The following is a 17,124-nucleotide window of genomic DNA, read 5'->3' on the forward strand; positions in this document are numbered from 1 at the left end:
CCTCACGATTTCTTCCCCTTGTATAATCCATGTAACCACCAGAAACAAGATACAGAATGTTTATATCTTCCCAGGATGTTGCTTCATGTACTTTGAACTCTTTCCACCAAAAAAGGGTGGAATATGTTAATATAAGGTTAATTATGACACTTCTATTTTCCCCAGAGGACAGAGAAGAGCAATGATAAAATTAAAATCTCAGGGAAATTTTCCTTTAATATGACCCTTCAAAATTATTTTCTAATTAGCATAGTTACTCTGAGAATATTGATTATCTTTAGGGGATTCAGAAGCTGCTGTTTCCCAACCACCTGAAGGCCGTGTATATGCTGACAAGGCACTGTCAAAGGAGTCATTTACCTTCTGTACAATTTCAGAAATACAGTTAATGAATCTAAATTGCATTGTAGCCACTGGACTCCAGTTTATAAGTTGATTTTTAATAGTTACAGATTTGTGTTTTAAAATGTTCCTTTTGCTTGACATAGAGGTTCCACTGTATTTTCATTTTGTTTTACAAGTTTACTCACATATTTTAAAATGTAAGTTGAACTGGCTTTAAACTTACATTGCTAGAAATAGAAAGATAATGATGGTCCCAAAACAACTTTTATTAACCCATTTCATCTTGGTCAGAATGGTTTAAATGTTTTTTCTCTTGAATACTGAATGTACATGCAGGACTATGGACCTGAATAAAGTTAACTTTTGTTCTTCACTCCTTTCCTCTTGTGTTACCAATAGTCCAGTAAGGTTTCGGTTCTATCAGAAGCACTCAGATATGCAATGGGCAATTGACAATTTCTACCTGGGCCCTGAATGCTTGGACAACTGCAGAGGCCATGGAGATTGCTTAAAGGAACAGTGCATCTGTGATCCAGGATACTCTGGGCCAAACTGTTACTTGACTCATACTTTGAAGGTAAAATTAAAGCACCTGAAGAAAGCATGTACCCTCATTCCAGGTCGTGCATCAAGAGCCAACTTAAGAGTGAGACTAATAATTTATAACCACGTTCTTTGGGACTCCCAGTAAATAAATCCTTTGGACAGAATCTTAAATATATATATGCTGCCAAGTCGCCTCAGTCGTGTCCTACTCTGTGCGACCCCATAGACGGCAGGCCCCCAGGCTCCGCCATCCCTGGGATTCTCCAGGCAAGAATACTGGAGTGGGTTGCCATTTCCTTCTCCAATGTGTTAAAGTGAAAAGTGAAAGTGAAGTCGCTCAGTCGTGTCCGACTCTTAGCGACCCCACGGACTGCACCCTACCAGGCTCCTGCGTCCATGGGATTCTCCAGGCAAGAGTACTGGAGTGGGTTGCCATTGCCTTCTCCATATACTTATATACATATACATATATGTATACATGTATGTTTATTAAATACAAGAATATTAGGACCAAGTGCTAGTATGTTTTACCCACTTAATAATATAAACCAGTCTGTATGGATTAAAAAACATACTCTGTTTAGGGGAGTTTTATAGAGCAGACTATTAAAGTCAATATTAAACCTTCCTTAATTCACTTTTTTCAGTAGATATACTATTTAAATTAGGAGGATACTGTTGTTGTTATGAAATAAAGCAAATAATATTGATACATTATCACACACAAAAAAAACAAGTTTTCAAAAAGGTGGAAATGGCACCAGAATTTTTGTTCAGAAAGTGTTCTGATTTGTTGACTGCTGAAATGTTGTTGCATATTAAATAAGAATTGAGAGGTTAGTCTTGGAAATTTTAGCTATTATATCATTATTTAACATGCAAAGTTGCTCAACACTGTTGCCATATATATATATAAACACTGTTTCTGTGAATAAATATACTGTATTTATCTTACAATAACAGAAAAATGACTAAGTTAAAAAAGTACAAGTGATTGAAATTGAGTGTATAAGTGACAAACAATGTAAATAAAACCTGTCATTTTGTGACTTCCCTGGTGGTCCATTGGTTAAGAATATGACTTCCAATGCGGGGGATGCAGTTTTGATCCCTGGTCAGGGAACTAAGATCCCACATGCCACAGGGCAACTAAGCCTGTGCTCCACAATTACTAAGCCCATGCACTTCAAGTAGAGAGAAGCCCCCGAGCTGCAACTAAGACCCAAGCAGCCAAAAATAAATACTTTTTTTTTAAACTGTGATTTTTTTCCTACAATACTTCAACAACTTTGAAACTAATAGATTAAAAACATAAAATTGGAGCAGTACTCACTTGTATCTGAAGCCGTTAGTTTGTATGTTATCAAATGAGATTATAACATGAGAAACGTAGCTACAGGTACTAAATAAATTTTTTGATGTAGTCTTTCATGAACATTTAAATTCCATTAGCGTGCTTCAGTTGGATAAGAAATTGTAGAAATCTATATTATGAACCCTGAATCAGATATTTCTGAGAGTTTAACATGATTACCAAAGCATGTCTTCTGACCCTTGTGTTCTCATATATAAACCTCCAGTTATAAATTGCATTTATTTGCTAACATCAGTGAGGTGAGGTAAGGCTAACATGTTGACCACATGTCTTTAACTATAGAGTTGATTATGTTCCAAATTTGAAGAGTGTCTATCAAAATCATCTGAACCATACAATAAGATAGCAACTAGACAGCCTACCTAAGAAGTGAAAAGGTATATAGTTTTTCTATAAACAGCTACTACAGTTGCAACTATAACATATTGTTTTCATGACATATTTCTATCACTAAAAAAAAACAAAAAGAAAAATGAAAAAAAAAACTGCCTCAACCTAATGCAAAACTGTATTGTGGACAAAAAGAATGTCCTCTGGACAAAATGAATAGAAAATCAAGAGCTTGACTGTGATGTGAGGAAATGAAATAATTGAACATAAAATTAACCATAATGAACCCTAATGTTTTATTTATCTATTATGTTTTGGAAATAGACTATTCCTGGTTGGTGGTCCTTTTTAGTTAAAAGGATAAATTGGAGACTCAGGGGAAATAGTTCATTCTAGATTTTGAGCTCTTCTCCCTATCATCCTGAATCTTGGCCCTGACAAACATGTGAAAAGTATTTTAAATTGCCTTCCAAGATTGTTTTCTTTTAACTTCATACAGAAAGGTTTGGTTTCAAGTGTCCCTGCCTAACCAAATAAGACATTTTAAGTTTGTTCTGTGTTGAAAGCTGAAGGGTCCTGGGTTCCTAAAATACTCTCCAAGGTGCAGGGAGTGGAGGGGGCACACATTTCCAAGGAGAATATGACAATCATTCAGGGAATACTGGGACAGGGGGAAGTGCTAAACCATCTGTTTTATCTTATTCCTTTAATTTTTTAAAATTTTTGTTCCTGTTTCATAATATCATAATAAATTACAAGAGTACTTTCCATCATATATAGATAAATATTTTGAGAGTATATGCTTAAGTAAGTTTTTACAAATATGAATATTACTAAACTCAACTTTACAATTGTTCTAAGATTCTTTCTAGATTTTAAATTCCAATAATTAAGCATTATTTAAGCAGTTTAAATGATCGTCAATAGATGATGGACAAGAATATTGTGGACGTATCATGTTGGGTTTCTTTTAATATCTTTCAGAAAAGCATTTGAAATCAGCTCTAATTTTTAAGGTCCAAGATGTAACTTTGTATTGACTTAACTATCCCATAATTATTCTTCGAAGTTTTTACTTTTAAACGCATACCACTTACTTCCAGACTTTTCTGAAGGAACGCTTTGACAGTGAAGAAATCAAGCCTGATTTATGGATGTCCTTGGAAGGTGGAAGTACTTGTACTGAGTGTGGGATTCTTGCAGAGGACACTGCACTCTATTTTGGGGGATCCACAGTAAGACAAGCTATTACTCAAGATTTGGATCTCAGAGGGGCAAAGTAAGTCAATTTTTTTGGTATCTTTGTTACAACTTAGCAAATTGGCCCCCAGAGGAGAACACACCTATGAAAGAAGTTGTTATCCACGGCTTGAGTAGATAATTTGTTCTAACTAACTGTTCTGATGGCTAATTTGTGCTTGATTTCAGATTCCTGCAGTACTGGGGGCGCATTGGTAGTGAGAACAACATGACCTCCTGCCATCGGCCCATCTGCCGGAAGGAAGGCGTGCTGTTGGACTACTCTACAGACGGAGGCACGTTTCAGGGGTGAAAGCCATGCCTTGCAGCAGATTCCCAAATTCCATCCATTGCCCCTCAGAAAAGTCTCCGCAAAGCTTTGCTGACCTGGCAATGCAAACAGTGAAAGTCACAAAGAGAAAGCTATAGACCTTGGTTGCATTCCACCCATTACACATTCTATATTTGTAACTTCTGTGTTGTACAAAATATACCCAAAAAGGGAAAAGAGAGAAATCACATTTAAAAAAAACTCCAAGCTTATGAATAAAGACAATAATCACGAGGCATAGCTGAAGCTTGATTATAAATGATACAATTAAGAAATAAATTTTTGCATAGTCTTCCAAGTAAAAGATAATTTTAAAAACATTTTTAAATGTTTTAAAAAGCTTTTGTGTGAACAAGCATATAATAAATGGTATAGAAAATCTATAAGAAAGCATTAGTAGTTGTGGAAAACTATAGTCAATTTGTGAGTCTGTCACACACTATGTTAACAAGATTTTGTTTCGTTATTTTGAAGTAGCTAGAACCAGATGAGTAGTACCATGAGGTCTTTAGAAAATCAGCATTAGGGGATAGGTATCATTCTTAATAACTGGCAGATAAATAGATGACCCTACCTTTAAAGTATTTTAGGAATTCAAAGATGTTTTCTTAAGTAATTTAAACATTCCACCTACTGTCTTATCAGTTGATGAGAGAAGCTTCATATTCGTCCAACAAATCACAAATTGCATAGAATTATAATCACTATATTTTAAAATACTAGGAGTATCTTACCTAGAAAGATTTAAAACACGGGTGTTTCTCATTATTTATGAGAAATAATGGATATAGGAATCAAGAACAAAACTTTAGAAGCAGAAAATTTAATTTTTACCTCAGTATTTTTATTTTTGCCCAAGTATTTCTAAATACCCTTCCCTTTATATCATCACTCTCATTTTGAAACAGTGTATGAATACTTACATTAAAGTCAGTGAAATCACTTCTCATGATATGGCTGAAGATCTCTTTGGAGAACTTGCAGTAACTTCAATATATTGGTGGTTTGTTGTGTTTTTTCCAGTATGTTACTATGTTGGTATATTTGTTTTATAGGAATTACTTGGACTTTGCTCCATGAGATGGATTATCAGAAATACATTTCAGTCAGACATGACTACATACTTCTTCCCGAGGAGGCTCTTACCAACACAACTCGACTCCGCTGGTGGCAGCCTTTTGTGATCAGCAATGGACTTGTGGTCTCCGGGGTAGAGCGTGCTCAGTGGGCACTAGACAACATTTTGATTGGTGGAGCGGAAATCAATCCCAGTCAGCTGGTTGACACTTTTGATGATGGTAAGAAACAAGACATTGAGCAATCTTCCCTGTGTATCTTTTGTCTGCTTATGTCTTTACATGAATTACTACATGAAAAGCATTTAGATGAGTGCCTACTGTATATTTACTGATCAACGAATGTTAGCTATTATTTTGCCTAATAGTTTATACATCTTCAAGGTTGACTGCTTGTTGAAATGTCAACAAAGAATTTAATAAATCCCATTAAAGACAAAATGTCTTGCTCTAAATATAATTTGAAATTTCAGCAGCCCCAAATAATTTCAGTTTCTTTAAGAATTTCTGTATGCAGAGATACATGTTTTATTGGTTTGAAAGTATTCCAGGAAAAATCTTGCAATGGTAAAAGTTACCCAGACTAGCAATTATATTTTAAAAGTTGGGTAATTGTTTACTAGCATTTAATAATCTTTTCTAGATTTGATTGCTATATATATATATTATACCAATTAAAGAAAATAAAAATCAATCTTAAAGGGTAAGCAAAGAGCTAGAGCATAGACATTCAAGTAGTTCAACAATAAACCAATTAATTTAAGAGAATAACATGCGGTATTACTTCCAATTTATCTTAACAGAAGGCACCTCCCATGAAGAAAACTGGAGTTTTTACCCTAATGCAGTGAGGACAGCAGGATTCTGTGGCAATCCATCCTTCCACCTCTACTGGCCAAATAAAAAGAAGGACAAGACTCACAATGCACTCTCCTCCAGAGAACTCATTATACAGCCAGGATATATGATGCAGTTTAAAGTAAGGGGAAGCGGCTCCTCCAGGCAGTATGGTGTTACATTTGGGGGAGGGAGTACAGAGAGAAAGCTTATTTGAACAACTATAAGGAAATGATTGATTTCATTCATTATAAGAGACTTTATTTTATGAATAAAAAATAGTTATCTTTCACAAAGGTCTTTATCTTATAGGATTATTTGAACACAGATATATTGAGACATAGAAAGACATGCAACTGTATTATATCTCAGATATGTAATCTTGACTTCACTTTTACAAACCTTGGAAATAAAAATCTCAAGTAGGCGCCTCCATCTGTCTCTTTCTTTGTCTCTATCCCTTTCTGTCTCTCTCTCCCACTAATTTCTCTACCACTTTCTCTTTATGCCTATTTCATACATTAAGCTTTGCTTCTTTATATGTCCTTTTTCATTATCTTTCCATTTTTCTTTTCTCTCTGACTTCCAAACAGCAAACTTGTACATTAGCCCAATTGAAACCTCCCAAATCCTCAAAGATTTTAAAAAGACTCTCACTTCTTATTAATAAATGCATATTTTACTCGTATAGAAAAATGAAAGAGAAGGCACAGGAGGTAATTAGTAGACAAATTAGAGAGAAAGATAAAGCACTATCGATTAATGTCTTATTGCAGAAAACACTAAAAAGGGACATTACAGAAATGCAGTTTATTACTGGATTATTTTAAAGAGACAGATCAGTTGTTCTAATGCCCTTATTTAAAAAGATGTGCTACAATGACAGTTAACAGAAAGAATGCTTATTAGCATAAATAAAAATGTGTTCGTAGCTGGGAGAAGGGGGAAATGGGGAGTTAATATGTATAGGGTTTCAGTTTTGTAAGAAGAATTCCCAAGTTGAAAAAAAAAGGCAAATTTTCTGTTTTCCTCAGCTTTGTATTAAACTCTCCTTCAGAGACTGGAGGGTGAGGCAAGTCCCCCCGAATGCTACCACCCCCTCAGGACTATCCTTACCTTAGTGACATGAAGGACACTCAAAATCACATCCAGTGTTACACTACCCCTAATTCCAAGCCACGTCCTTTAAGAGTGAAGGCTTTTCCTCTCGGGCTTTTCCTCTCCCAGGCCCGTATCACATTCATATTTTTTATTAAGTTGGTTGGGGCCTCCTCTTTTGTTGCTTCTGTCAACCCAGAACTGAAGAGACTGACATTTTCTTCTCTAGCCAAGTCAATTTGTTCCTTTAAAAAAAAAAAAAAAACTTGTCCCCAGAAATTTAAAAATTGAAGTGTCACTAAATCTACAACTTTAAAGTCACCATAGACTTTCTGAACACCACATGCAACTTTCCTCGTTTTTCGTTTTCTCTGTACTATTTGGCACACTTGTTCTTGTCTTCTCCAGCTGGTGAAATTCTCTTTCCCCTCAGCTTCTGGGTTCTCTGCTGCTTCTCCTCTTACCTTCTTAATAGTTACGTCTATCTCCTTTTTGGCTCTTCTTCCCTCAACCCTCTAAATATCAGCATTTCTTAGTACTTCTCCCAGGCTTTCCTCTCTCTTCATAGACATTCTCACTATTGAGAACTTCATTCATCCTCTGGCTTCAAGTATCATATCTTTAAGGGCAACTCTAAAATTTGCATATCCAACCTTGACTGGCTCATCAACATTTAATTCAGTACTTTTAATAGCCTGTATACTTTTCTACACATTTGAATTATTGGCACCTCAACTCAACATGTTGAATAGTGAACTTCCTATCTTCCCACTTCTGCCAACTCCTCTCTCTGATTTTCCTATTTCTCTTGATGGCATTGCCTCTCACTTATTCACCAGCTCTAAATTTTAATTTAGTCTTTGATTTATCATTTTTCACATCTAATTAGTTACTCCATCCTTTTAGTTCTAATTCCCTGTATTCCTGACACCCATCCCATCTCCTCTCTGCACGGTTACCACCTTCATTCTGGGCCTCATTAAATCAGTAGTCCACTGAGTAGTCTTTTCCTGTCTAATCTCTCTCCACTTCACATGTCTTCAGCAGCACAGATTGATCCTTACAAAGCATAGCTTTGATACGTCATTCTACTGCTTATTGATGAATTCTTTTCTTTTTTTAATTGAAATATATTTGACATATGGCAATGTGTAAATTTAAGTCATACAGCATGTTGATTTGATACATTTATATATTATAATACAGTTGCCACAAAAGTGGTAGTTAGCACCTGTATCACATCACATAATTATTATTTCTGTTTGTAGCTGGAATAATTCAGCTCTCCAACTTCTGAAGAATTATTTTCTCACCCACTTAATCAGATTCAACCTCTCCTTCCTATGAAGCACCAAAGCATATTATTTTTTTCTGGTTTCCATTTCCACTGCTAGAATACACTTTGTATTCTCTCTCTGAAACCACAGTTGTTTATGGATAAGCATATAGTATGAAGTTTATAGCACCAACCTTCCCTAGTGTCAGCACTGAAATAGGACTTGTTCATTGAGCAGATGATTAGAACTTAAATTTGAATCACCAAGTCTTTATAGCATTTATGCACTGTCGATGATTCAAGCATTTAATTGCACATAATATGGAATACTTTTATCTACATGGAAGTGGAAAAAACTAGGAATAAATATTAAGTAATTAAAAATTACTATTTTTAATTACATATAAAAATGTAATGGTAGCATCAAGGAAGTTAGTAAATGAATGAAACTATCTTGAACCAGTGATACTTTGTTTCTTTCCATTAGTTCTCCTAATACTACTTTCCTTTTGACCAATTTATCTTCCCCAAATTTACAATTAGTATGTTATTACTAATTAGGTAAATATAAATAGTAATTTTTAACCTTAATTCTCATCTCCTTGCAAAATGGTATGACTTGTACAAAACTCAAAAGAACGCCTTCTTGGTGTCTGGCAGGCTGCTCTGTAAAAGCTTCTCCAAATACTTCTTGGTTACTTATATAGTCATAATGAGGAGAGATGGGAGTTCTGGTTAATGATAGGCATTATTTAATCTTGCTGACACATATCAATTATCTGTTTGTTTTAGATTGTGGTGGGTTGTGAAGCCACTTCTTGTGGTGACCTTCATTCCGTAATGTTGGAATACACTAAGGATGCAAGGTTTGTGAAATCACTTTTTACATTTCCTCCAAATGTGTATATACAATTCAAATGGTTGTCTGTTTTTAAGGCAACTGCTTACAGGGAAGCATTCTTATGTATTAGAAGTGGCAGTTAATTGTATGCATGTAAAAATGTTATTTGTATAAAATTCACAATGTATCTTATTTTCAATTTTTCCTTCAAACCAAGAAAAATCAATTTCATGCTAGGCTGCAGCCAACAGATTTTGTATTTTAAACTAAGACACTATATTTGTCCTCAAAGTAGAACTCTTTTTTATTTATGTTGTTTGTTTTCAACCAACCCTAATAAAAATATAAATCAGTGAAAGATCTGATTATGCTTTAGCTAAAGTCACATCCCCTAAAGCATAGTAGCACTGTTGACTATAAGTCTGACTTAGTGCAGTTACCTCTTTAGGGTGTCTGTAGGCCTGCCTCCCACCACCACTTTGAAAAATGAATTATAGTAAAGAAGGCAATGGCACCCCACTCCAGTACTCTTGCCTGGAAAATCCCACGGATGGAGGAGCCTGGTAGGCTGCAGTCCATGGGGTCGCTGGGAGTCAGATACGACTGAGCAACTTCACTTTCACTTCTCACTTTCATGCATTGGAGAAGGAAATGGCACCCCACTCCAGTGTTCTTGCCTGGAGAATCCCAGGGATGGGGGAGCCTGGTGGGCTGCCTTTATGGGGTCGAACAGAGTCGGACACGACTGAATCGACTTAGCAGCAGCAGTAGCAGCAGCAATAAAGTTTGGGTAGACAGAGAATTTTGTCAGTCAACTCCAGGTATAGTTCTTGTAGCAATATCAGGGAGAAGAAGCCACTAGAGTCAGCTCTGTACCTGCTATTATTTTATTCTGTCATCTGTAACTATGTTAATGTGCTTATAAAGAGTTAGGGTATATTTTATTTGAAATAATTTTCAATTTTTCTTTTTATTATATGTAATTATATATATGTACATGTGAAATTTATATTAAAATTTCTTAATTTAACCCAATCATCAAGCATTACCTTGACATGAGACAGATGTCTACTGCAGCCTCTGAAGAGCTATCTAATGCAGCCTCTCTGGTTTTTGCAGGTCCGATTCCTGGCAGCTCGTTCAGACCCAATGCCTTCCTTCCTCTTCAAACAGCATTGGCTGCTCCCCCTTCCAGTTCCATGAAGCCACCATCTACAATGCTGTCAACAGCTCCAGCTGGAAGAGAATCACCATCCAGCTGCCTGATCATGTCTCCTCCAGGTAGGCTGCATACTTAGGTAAACTGTGTGGATGACCTGTGAGTATCTGCAGAGCTCATACAGTGACTCGACAGCAACTGATAAAAGGAGTCTAGACTTTTAGTTATAGCCCTAGTCCCCTCTCCCCTCATCTCCCCGCTCTTCTCACTGCCCCATGCCCCTAAATGGAAACTCCATGTGCGCATAAGAAATAGGATTCTTCTTTGTAAACAATTCACAGACCTCAAATTTTCTTTTAATTAAATACCGCAGCACACACCAATCTCAGTCATAGCCCTTGAGTGAAAAACATCCCAAGACTTGGACTTGGCACCACAACTGCCCCAGTGTTTGATGCTCCCAGAGGCTCTGCTGTTCCCCCACAACCAGTGCCCACTGGGGTGTGCCAGGCTGATCGGGTTATATTGAATTGCAGGGTAAATATAACGGAGCACAGTCTTCCTAGAGTAGCATTTATTTTCCCCAAAGGTTTGCAAATGACACACCACTGTAGGAAAAATGGATATGGGCTTATTATGGAATAGAACAGGAAATGCACATAAATTTTTGAGGAATTTTGGGGGTTTACTTCCAGAATCTGAGGGGTACAAGTTCACTCACTTCTGCCAATTGGATGCTTCGGGGGAAAGTTTTAGAAGCCCTTTTCTTGGAAATAGCCCCTATCTCCAGAGACTAGAGGCTGGACACACCCATGGGCAATAACAGCCTCCTGAATCCCTTCTGCTTTCAGTGCAACACAGTTCCGCTGGATCCAGAAGGGCGAAGAAACAGAGAAGCAGAGCTGGGCAATCGATCACGTGTACATTGGAGAGGCTTGCCCCAAGCTCTGCAGTGGGCACGGATACTGCACCACCGGTGCCGTCTGCATCTGCGATGAAAGTTTCCAAGGTCAGAATCCTGTTTTGTTGTTCTTGACCCAGGAGACTATAGGGTTCTCCTCATCTCAACATGTGTGCAAAGGCCACTAGGGAATGGATAGAAACTCTGGCCTGAGGGATTTGAGATAGATGATGCACTCTTTGATCATGACTTATTTACCTCGGGGATGAATTATGAAGGATAATTTTATGCTATATTCCTTGAATTTTTTAAAATGCAGATTTTATCCACCCCGCTAAGATATTCTATAGTACCTTACATTCTCCAACTTCCACATGAGTCCCTGCCCCAGCCTCTACCTTCCACACTTGATTTTTGCTCTGGGCCTCTCTCCTTCCCTGCCTGGCTGCCTGTCCCCAGACACTGGACCAATATTCTTTCTTCCTCGGCCTCTCCCAGGGGCAGCAGCCCCTGGCCTCCCAAGATGGAGCTGACAATTCAAAATGTTCTGTTTCCCAGGTCTCTTCGTCACATACACATACAGAAAAACCTTCATAACTCAAAAAATACACTTTTACTGCTTGAGTTTCTAGAGGCTGACGATGCATTTGGGGCAAAGTATCTACTCAACTGCTGAGATCCCAGGAGGTTGCTTTGTCAGTCCTGTTTGAAAGCCTGCAGCCCTGCTTTCCTTTGATGAAATGTTTCTCACAGGTTTCAGCCTCTATGTTACAAAGTTCACTGTATCCAATTACTATTACATCCTCAGAGCCTAATTCTTGACAAAGAGCAATGCACAGTAAACTTTTTTTTACTGAACCTTTACATTGCCTTATGCTTTACTGTTTACACAAGTATCCCCCCATGCATTCAGCAGAGTCATTTAGTACTTATGATACCCACCCCCATAAATTAACTATGGTTAATGTCACGGTTATCGCTTTATAGGTAAAGACACTGAGGGGAGCATAAGTGACTTCCCTAATAGTACATGTCGGAAAGAAGACCAGAACCCCAGGTAGTTCTTTCCAGTCAGTCTCTATGTCTCTCAGAGATGAGAGATTTATCCAAAGAGGATCAGAATTAGCTTCTCCCAAGTGTACAATGCAAGAACCCATAGATTTGGACTCTGGAGTAGAATCTACTTAGCTTTCTTGATGGATGCTATTTCCTTGCCTCCAAATGAAATGAGTATGATAAATGTAGACTGCTGCACATCTCTGATGTTAGAAATTCTTAGCCGCTGTCTTCTTCCCCTGGTCGTCTTATTGCTGAGACCAGCTGGATCTGTCCATGTGTTAGCTAGAGAATTTGAACTTTTAGGCAAATGAACAACTCAGCTGTCTCACTAGGAGTCCTGGGTGTCTAGAATTTGCCTTTTTCTCTGATCCAGCAGAACTGTGAGCTTTTGATTTTGAGTTATTTTAGACATTGAGAAAAGTTGTGCTTTTCCAGTCAAGGAAAAAATGTAGAGACATACACATTTGCTAAAGTAGTGCCTTCCTTAAATGCCTGTATTGCAGCTCTGTTATCTCTGAGAAACACTTCCAGTTTATCATTCCTGTATTTATTCCAGCTTCATTGTGGAATATTTTGTATGTACTCAGTATTATGCTAGGTACTAGAATCCAACAATGAATAAAATATAGACTCTGTTCTCAAGAATCAACTATGAGAGCTAGAGGGAGAACAAGAACATGACTTCTTTCCTGCTATTTTCTTATCATGCTAGGGAAAAATAAATTATGTTGCCTCTCATGCCAGGGTGAGAGCTCCCTTCTAAGACCCATGGCTGGTAACCATGCAAGCCCAGCCAGACGCTGTGTTTTTTTAACAATGGGCTTACACCAGTACTAAGTACATTAGCACCTACCTATTTTAGTAAATATCAACTCAAAGATAATATGACTTTTTAGCAACATAAGCCAATAATTGCTGAAATAAAAGAGAAATATTTATCTCTAGGAATCTATATCTGCTTGGTATTTTGTCATTCTTACAAGTAAATCTGACATTGATCTGATTAAATGTGAAATTGAATGCTTGTTCATAATCTTTGATGATTCTGCTTGTTCCAGCTAATTTTTGCAACTATTCATTTCCCTCTAGGCGATGACTGCTCTATTTTCAGTCATGACCTTCCCAGTTACATTAAAGATAATTTTGAGTCGGCAAGAGTCACTGAGGCAAACTGGGAAACTATTCAAGGTGGAGTGATAGGAAGTGGCTGTGGGCAGCTGGCACCCTATGCCCATGGGGACTCGCTCTATTTTAATGGCTGTCAGATAAGGCAAGCGGCCACCAAACCTCTGGATCTCACTCGAGCAAGGTAAAAAAACTCCTGTGTTGTAGTTCAGATACAGAATCAGTCACAAGCACATCACTGTCCATTGTTAGATATGATCATGAATTTCATGGCACAGGTGTCACTAAGCAGCAGAAACTTAATATCAGCTGAATTTGGTATGAGAAAGTATATGTTTTCACAACTCAGAATTATGATTTGCTTAAATTTAGTATAGAGTTACCTTGTGAGTGGTGGTAACATAGGCATAAGCTTAGAGAAATGGCCAAATATAAAAAATAGAGAAGTGTATCACAGTAACACAGTGCTATAGGTCAGTTGTATATCAATAAAGTTGAAAAAGTAAATAATTGGTTATGAATAATCTATATAGATAATTTAATGTGGACCATATGCAACCACGTAAATACAAATATGAGTGTGAAGATTTATAGTAATGAAGCATACATAGTCCTATATTTAGCATGCTGCTACTGCTAAGTCACTTCAGTCATGTCCGACCCTGTGCAACCCATAGACGGCAGCCCACCAGGCTCCCCCGTCCCTGGAATTTTCCAGGCAAGAACATTAGAGTGAGTTGCCATTTCCTTCTCCAATGCATGAAAGTGAAAAGTGAAAGTGAAGTCGCTCAGTCGTGTCCGACTCTTAGCCACCCCATGGACTGCAGCCCACCAGGCTCCTCCGTCCATGGAATTTTCCAGGCAAGAGTACTGGAGTTGGGTGCCGTTGCCTTCTCCATATTTAGCATGCTGCTGCTGCTGCTAAGTCGCTTCAGTTGTGTCCGACTCTGTGCGACCCCATAGACAGCAGCCCACCAGGCTCCCCCGTCCCTGGGATTCTCCAGGCAAGAACACTGGAGTAGGTTGCCATCTCCTTCTACATTTTTAGCATATGTAGCTACAAATGGAAATGGAAGATTGATGGTTGGATAAATGGGAACTTTAAAAGTTCACACAGTTTAGGAACTGCATGCTAATGTAGAATAGAGAAGACAAAGGAAAAGAGACCCAGGAGGGTTGAATTTTTTTCCCCACCTGCCCTTCCAGCTCTGCCCCTAAGCCAGAGCAAACACAGCTTTTTGTCTGCCATACAAGTAACTTTGCTTTAAATTGATTAGTGCATTTACAGGTTTAAGTCTAGCAGTTTATTTGACCACCTATTAATCACTCTGTTAATCACTCAGGAATTTTATTAATCACTTTAGGAATCTTATAAAGATAGATTTCCTGTGTTTAAAAACTATATCTTCTAAGGGCAAGGATGCCTGTGAGAAGCACATCAAACACAACAGCAGACATGGTCCAGAGCCTGCATGTCTAACTCAGTTTTCCCTCTTCTCTGATCTCCAAACATCTTTTCCTAAAATAAACATGATTTATCCTTGTCCAGATTCTGTTCAGCTTGAAGCTATTTATAAAAAGCATATAGCATAGAGGCACAGTTCTTGAGTCACTAGCCTATTGTGTTCTCCCTTTGCCTGGCCAAGAAGTAAAGCCATTCTTTCCTTCTCCATCATAAAAAGCATATAGAGTAAATAGTATGGCTTTATTTCTTTTCTCTTCCATGTCCTCAGCTGCCTATTTGGCTGATATCACCTTGAAGAAAACAGAAGGTGTTTCAGGAGAAATGTTCTAAAAAGATTTCTAACATCAAAGGAAGAAAAAAGATCTTTGAAAGTCAGAATTGTTTTCTCTGTGTAGAACACCAGCCTTCCAAGCTTATTTTTCATATGTATGATGTAAAAGATAGTATAAATAAATTTTGTTATTTATATGACTTAGTCATAAGACTGGATGCTTCTATTTTTACCATATTATGAACTTGAAAATTACAGAACTTAGAAACAAGAAAGATAAAAAAAATAAAGTATAACTCCTTGAATACTACCTGACTTTTGTTTAAAAATGAATTCTCCTGTGGTTTGTTTGTTTTTTTTTTTTTTTTTCAGCAAAATCATGTTTGTTTTGCAAATTGGGAGCACATCACAGACAGACAGCTGCAACAGTGACCTGAGTGGCCCCCACGCCGTGGACAAGGCCGTGCTGCTGCAGTACAGTGTCAACAATGGGATCACCTGGCATGTCATCGCACAGCACCAGCCAAAGGACTTCACCCAAGCTCAGAGGGTGTCCTATAACGTCCCCCTGTAAGTGCCCAGAAAGGAAAATCAACAGTGTGTGATGAAGTTATTTGAACAAACACCACAAAGTCAGTGGTGGCAGAACCAAGACTAACTAATCCAGATATCCAAAGTTGTGTTACTGTTTCCTGTTGGGACAACTGACAAAACTTGGAGCCAGGAATAAGAGCAAGAGGGAACAGAGAAAAACAATTAAATACCAAGGTGCTTTGTGCATATTTCCCTCCCAGTAATGTGTTTCTAGTCCTTTAGAAGACAACATTTTAAATCTCTTGCTGGGTACACTGATTTGAGAATTTGCTGAGGATAGGTAGGTTTGTCAGTTTTGCCTGGCATGGTACCCTAGTGTCTAGCATCTAACCCATCACACAGAAGGTACATCCCATTTGTTGACTGAAGATGCAGCTCTTCCAGGTCCTAGTGGAACAAGGGGAAGAAATGAGAGAAATGTAGAAGGATTGCAAATCCTTGAGTAGCCAATAAAATGTGTTGCTGCTTAGAAGAATACTGTGACCTAAGCAAATCTAAATTCCATACCCAAAGTTCTGTTGATTTAGAGTAGCCTATTGTATTTACCAGAAAGTTCTCTCTTTTCTAGTGTTTGACCTGTCTTCTTATCTGCAACCTAGGGAGGCACGGATGAAAGGAGTTTTATTGCGCTGGTGGCAGCCACGCCACAATGGAACAGGTCATGATCAATGGGCTTTGGACCATGTGGAGGTCGTGCTGTGAGTATCTGATATATAACATCTCATGTCCATTTCAGAAAGGTTTGAAATTCCTTTGATATGGCATGCTCCTTAATTCAGTAAGAATTGTTCCTGATGAGAAACCCCTACAGGATCACTTTGGCTTCCACTCTTCCACAACTGCAAACTATAGCTCTAGTCAACAAGTGATATTACAAGGCCCCGAGTATAACTTAATGTACCTTAGAAAACTTCAGTAAGTAACAGTTTATATAACAGTTTGACAATATTAATTCAATGAGATCAAACGGAAGTCTCCAGGTAAATGGAATCAGTGCCTTCATGAAGTCTGGGTTGCCTTATAAAATGGAATGACATCCTGAAAAGAAAAAGGATCTGTGCTGGTCGATGTGCAGAGAATCACTAGTTCATGTGCCTGATTACAAACACCTGTCCAAGCCACAGATGCCCGGGGCATTCTTCCATTTAGTGACATGGTCAAAACCAGAACAAAGAATTTGGTTTCAGATTCCTCGTGATTTTAATCCTAGCACCTAAGAAGTCAAGGGTGCCCCCTCCATGGTTTCTCCCATAGAA

The 17,124-nt window shown here is 37.9% G+C and overlaps 1 protein-coding gene across 3 annotated transcripts in view; it reads left to right on the plus strand.

The window, feature by feature from the left end:
* RELN (reelin) overlaps positions 1-17,124 on the plus strand; it is a 558,183-nt gene that overhangs the window by 529,874 nt on the left and 11,185 nt on the right. For all 3 annotated transcript variants that reach the window (XM_027539733.1, XM_027539731.1, XM_027539732.1), the window contains exons 53-63: positions 745-922; positions 3,700-3,875; positions 4,025-4,131; positions 5,222-5,464; positions 6,046-6,221; positions 9,246-9,319; positions 10,414-10,575; positions 11,305-11,462; positions 13,503-13,722; positions 15,647-15,844; positions 16,468-16,566. In XM_027539733.1, the coding sequence (XP_027395534.1) occupies positions 745-922; positions 3,700-3,875; positions 4,025-4,131; positions 5,222-5,464; positions 6,046-6,221; positions 9,246-9,319; positions 10,414-10,575; positions 11,305-11,462; positions 13,503-13,722; positions 15,647-15,844; positions 16,468-16,566 (1,791 nt within the window). The remainder of the gene's footprint in view (positions 1-744; positions 923-3,699; positions 3,876-4,024; positions 4,132-5,221; positions 5,465-6,045; positions 6,222-9,245; positions 9,320-10,413; positions 10,576-11,304; positions 11,463-13,502; positions 13,723-15,646; positions 15,845-16,467; positions 16,567-17,124) is intronic.

This window comes from Bos indicus x Bos taurus, chromosome 4 (genome assembly GCF_003369695.1).
Source record: "Bos indicus x Bos taurus breed Angus x Brahman F1 hybrid chromosome 4, Bos_hybrid_MaternalHap_v2.0, whole genome shotgun sequence".
Lineage (NCBI taxonomy): Eukaryota > Metazoa > Chordata > Mammalia > Artiodactyla > Bovidae > Bos > Bos indicus x Bos taurus.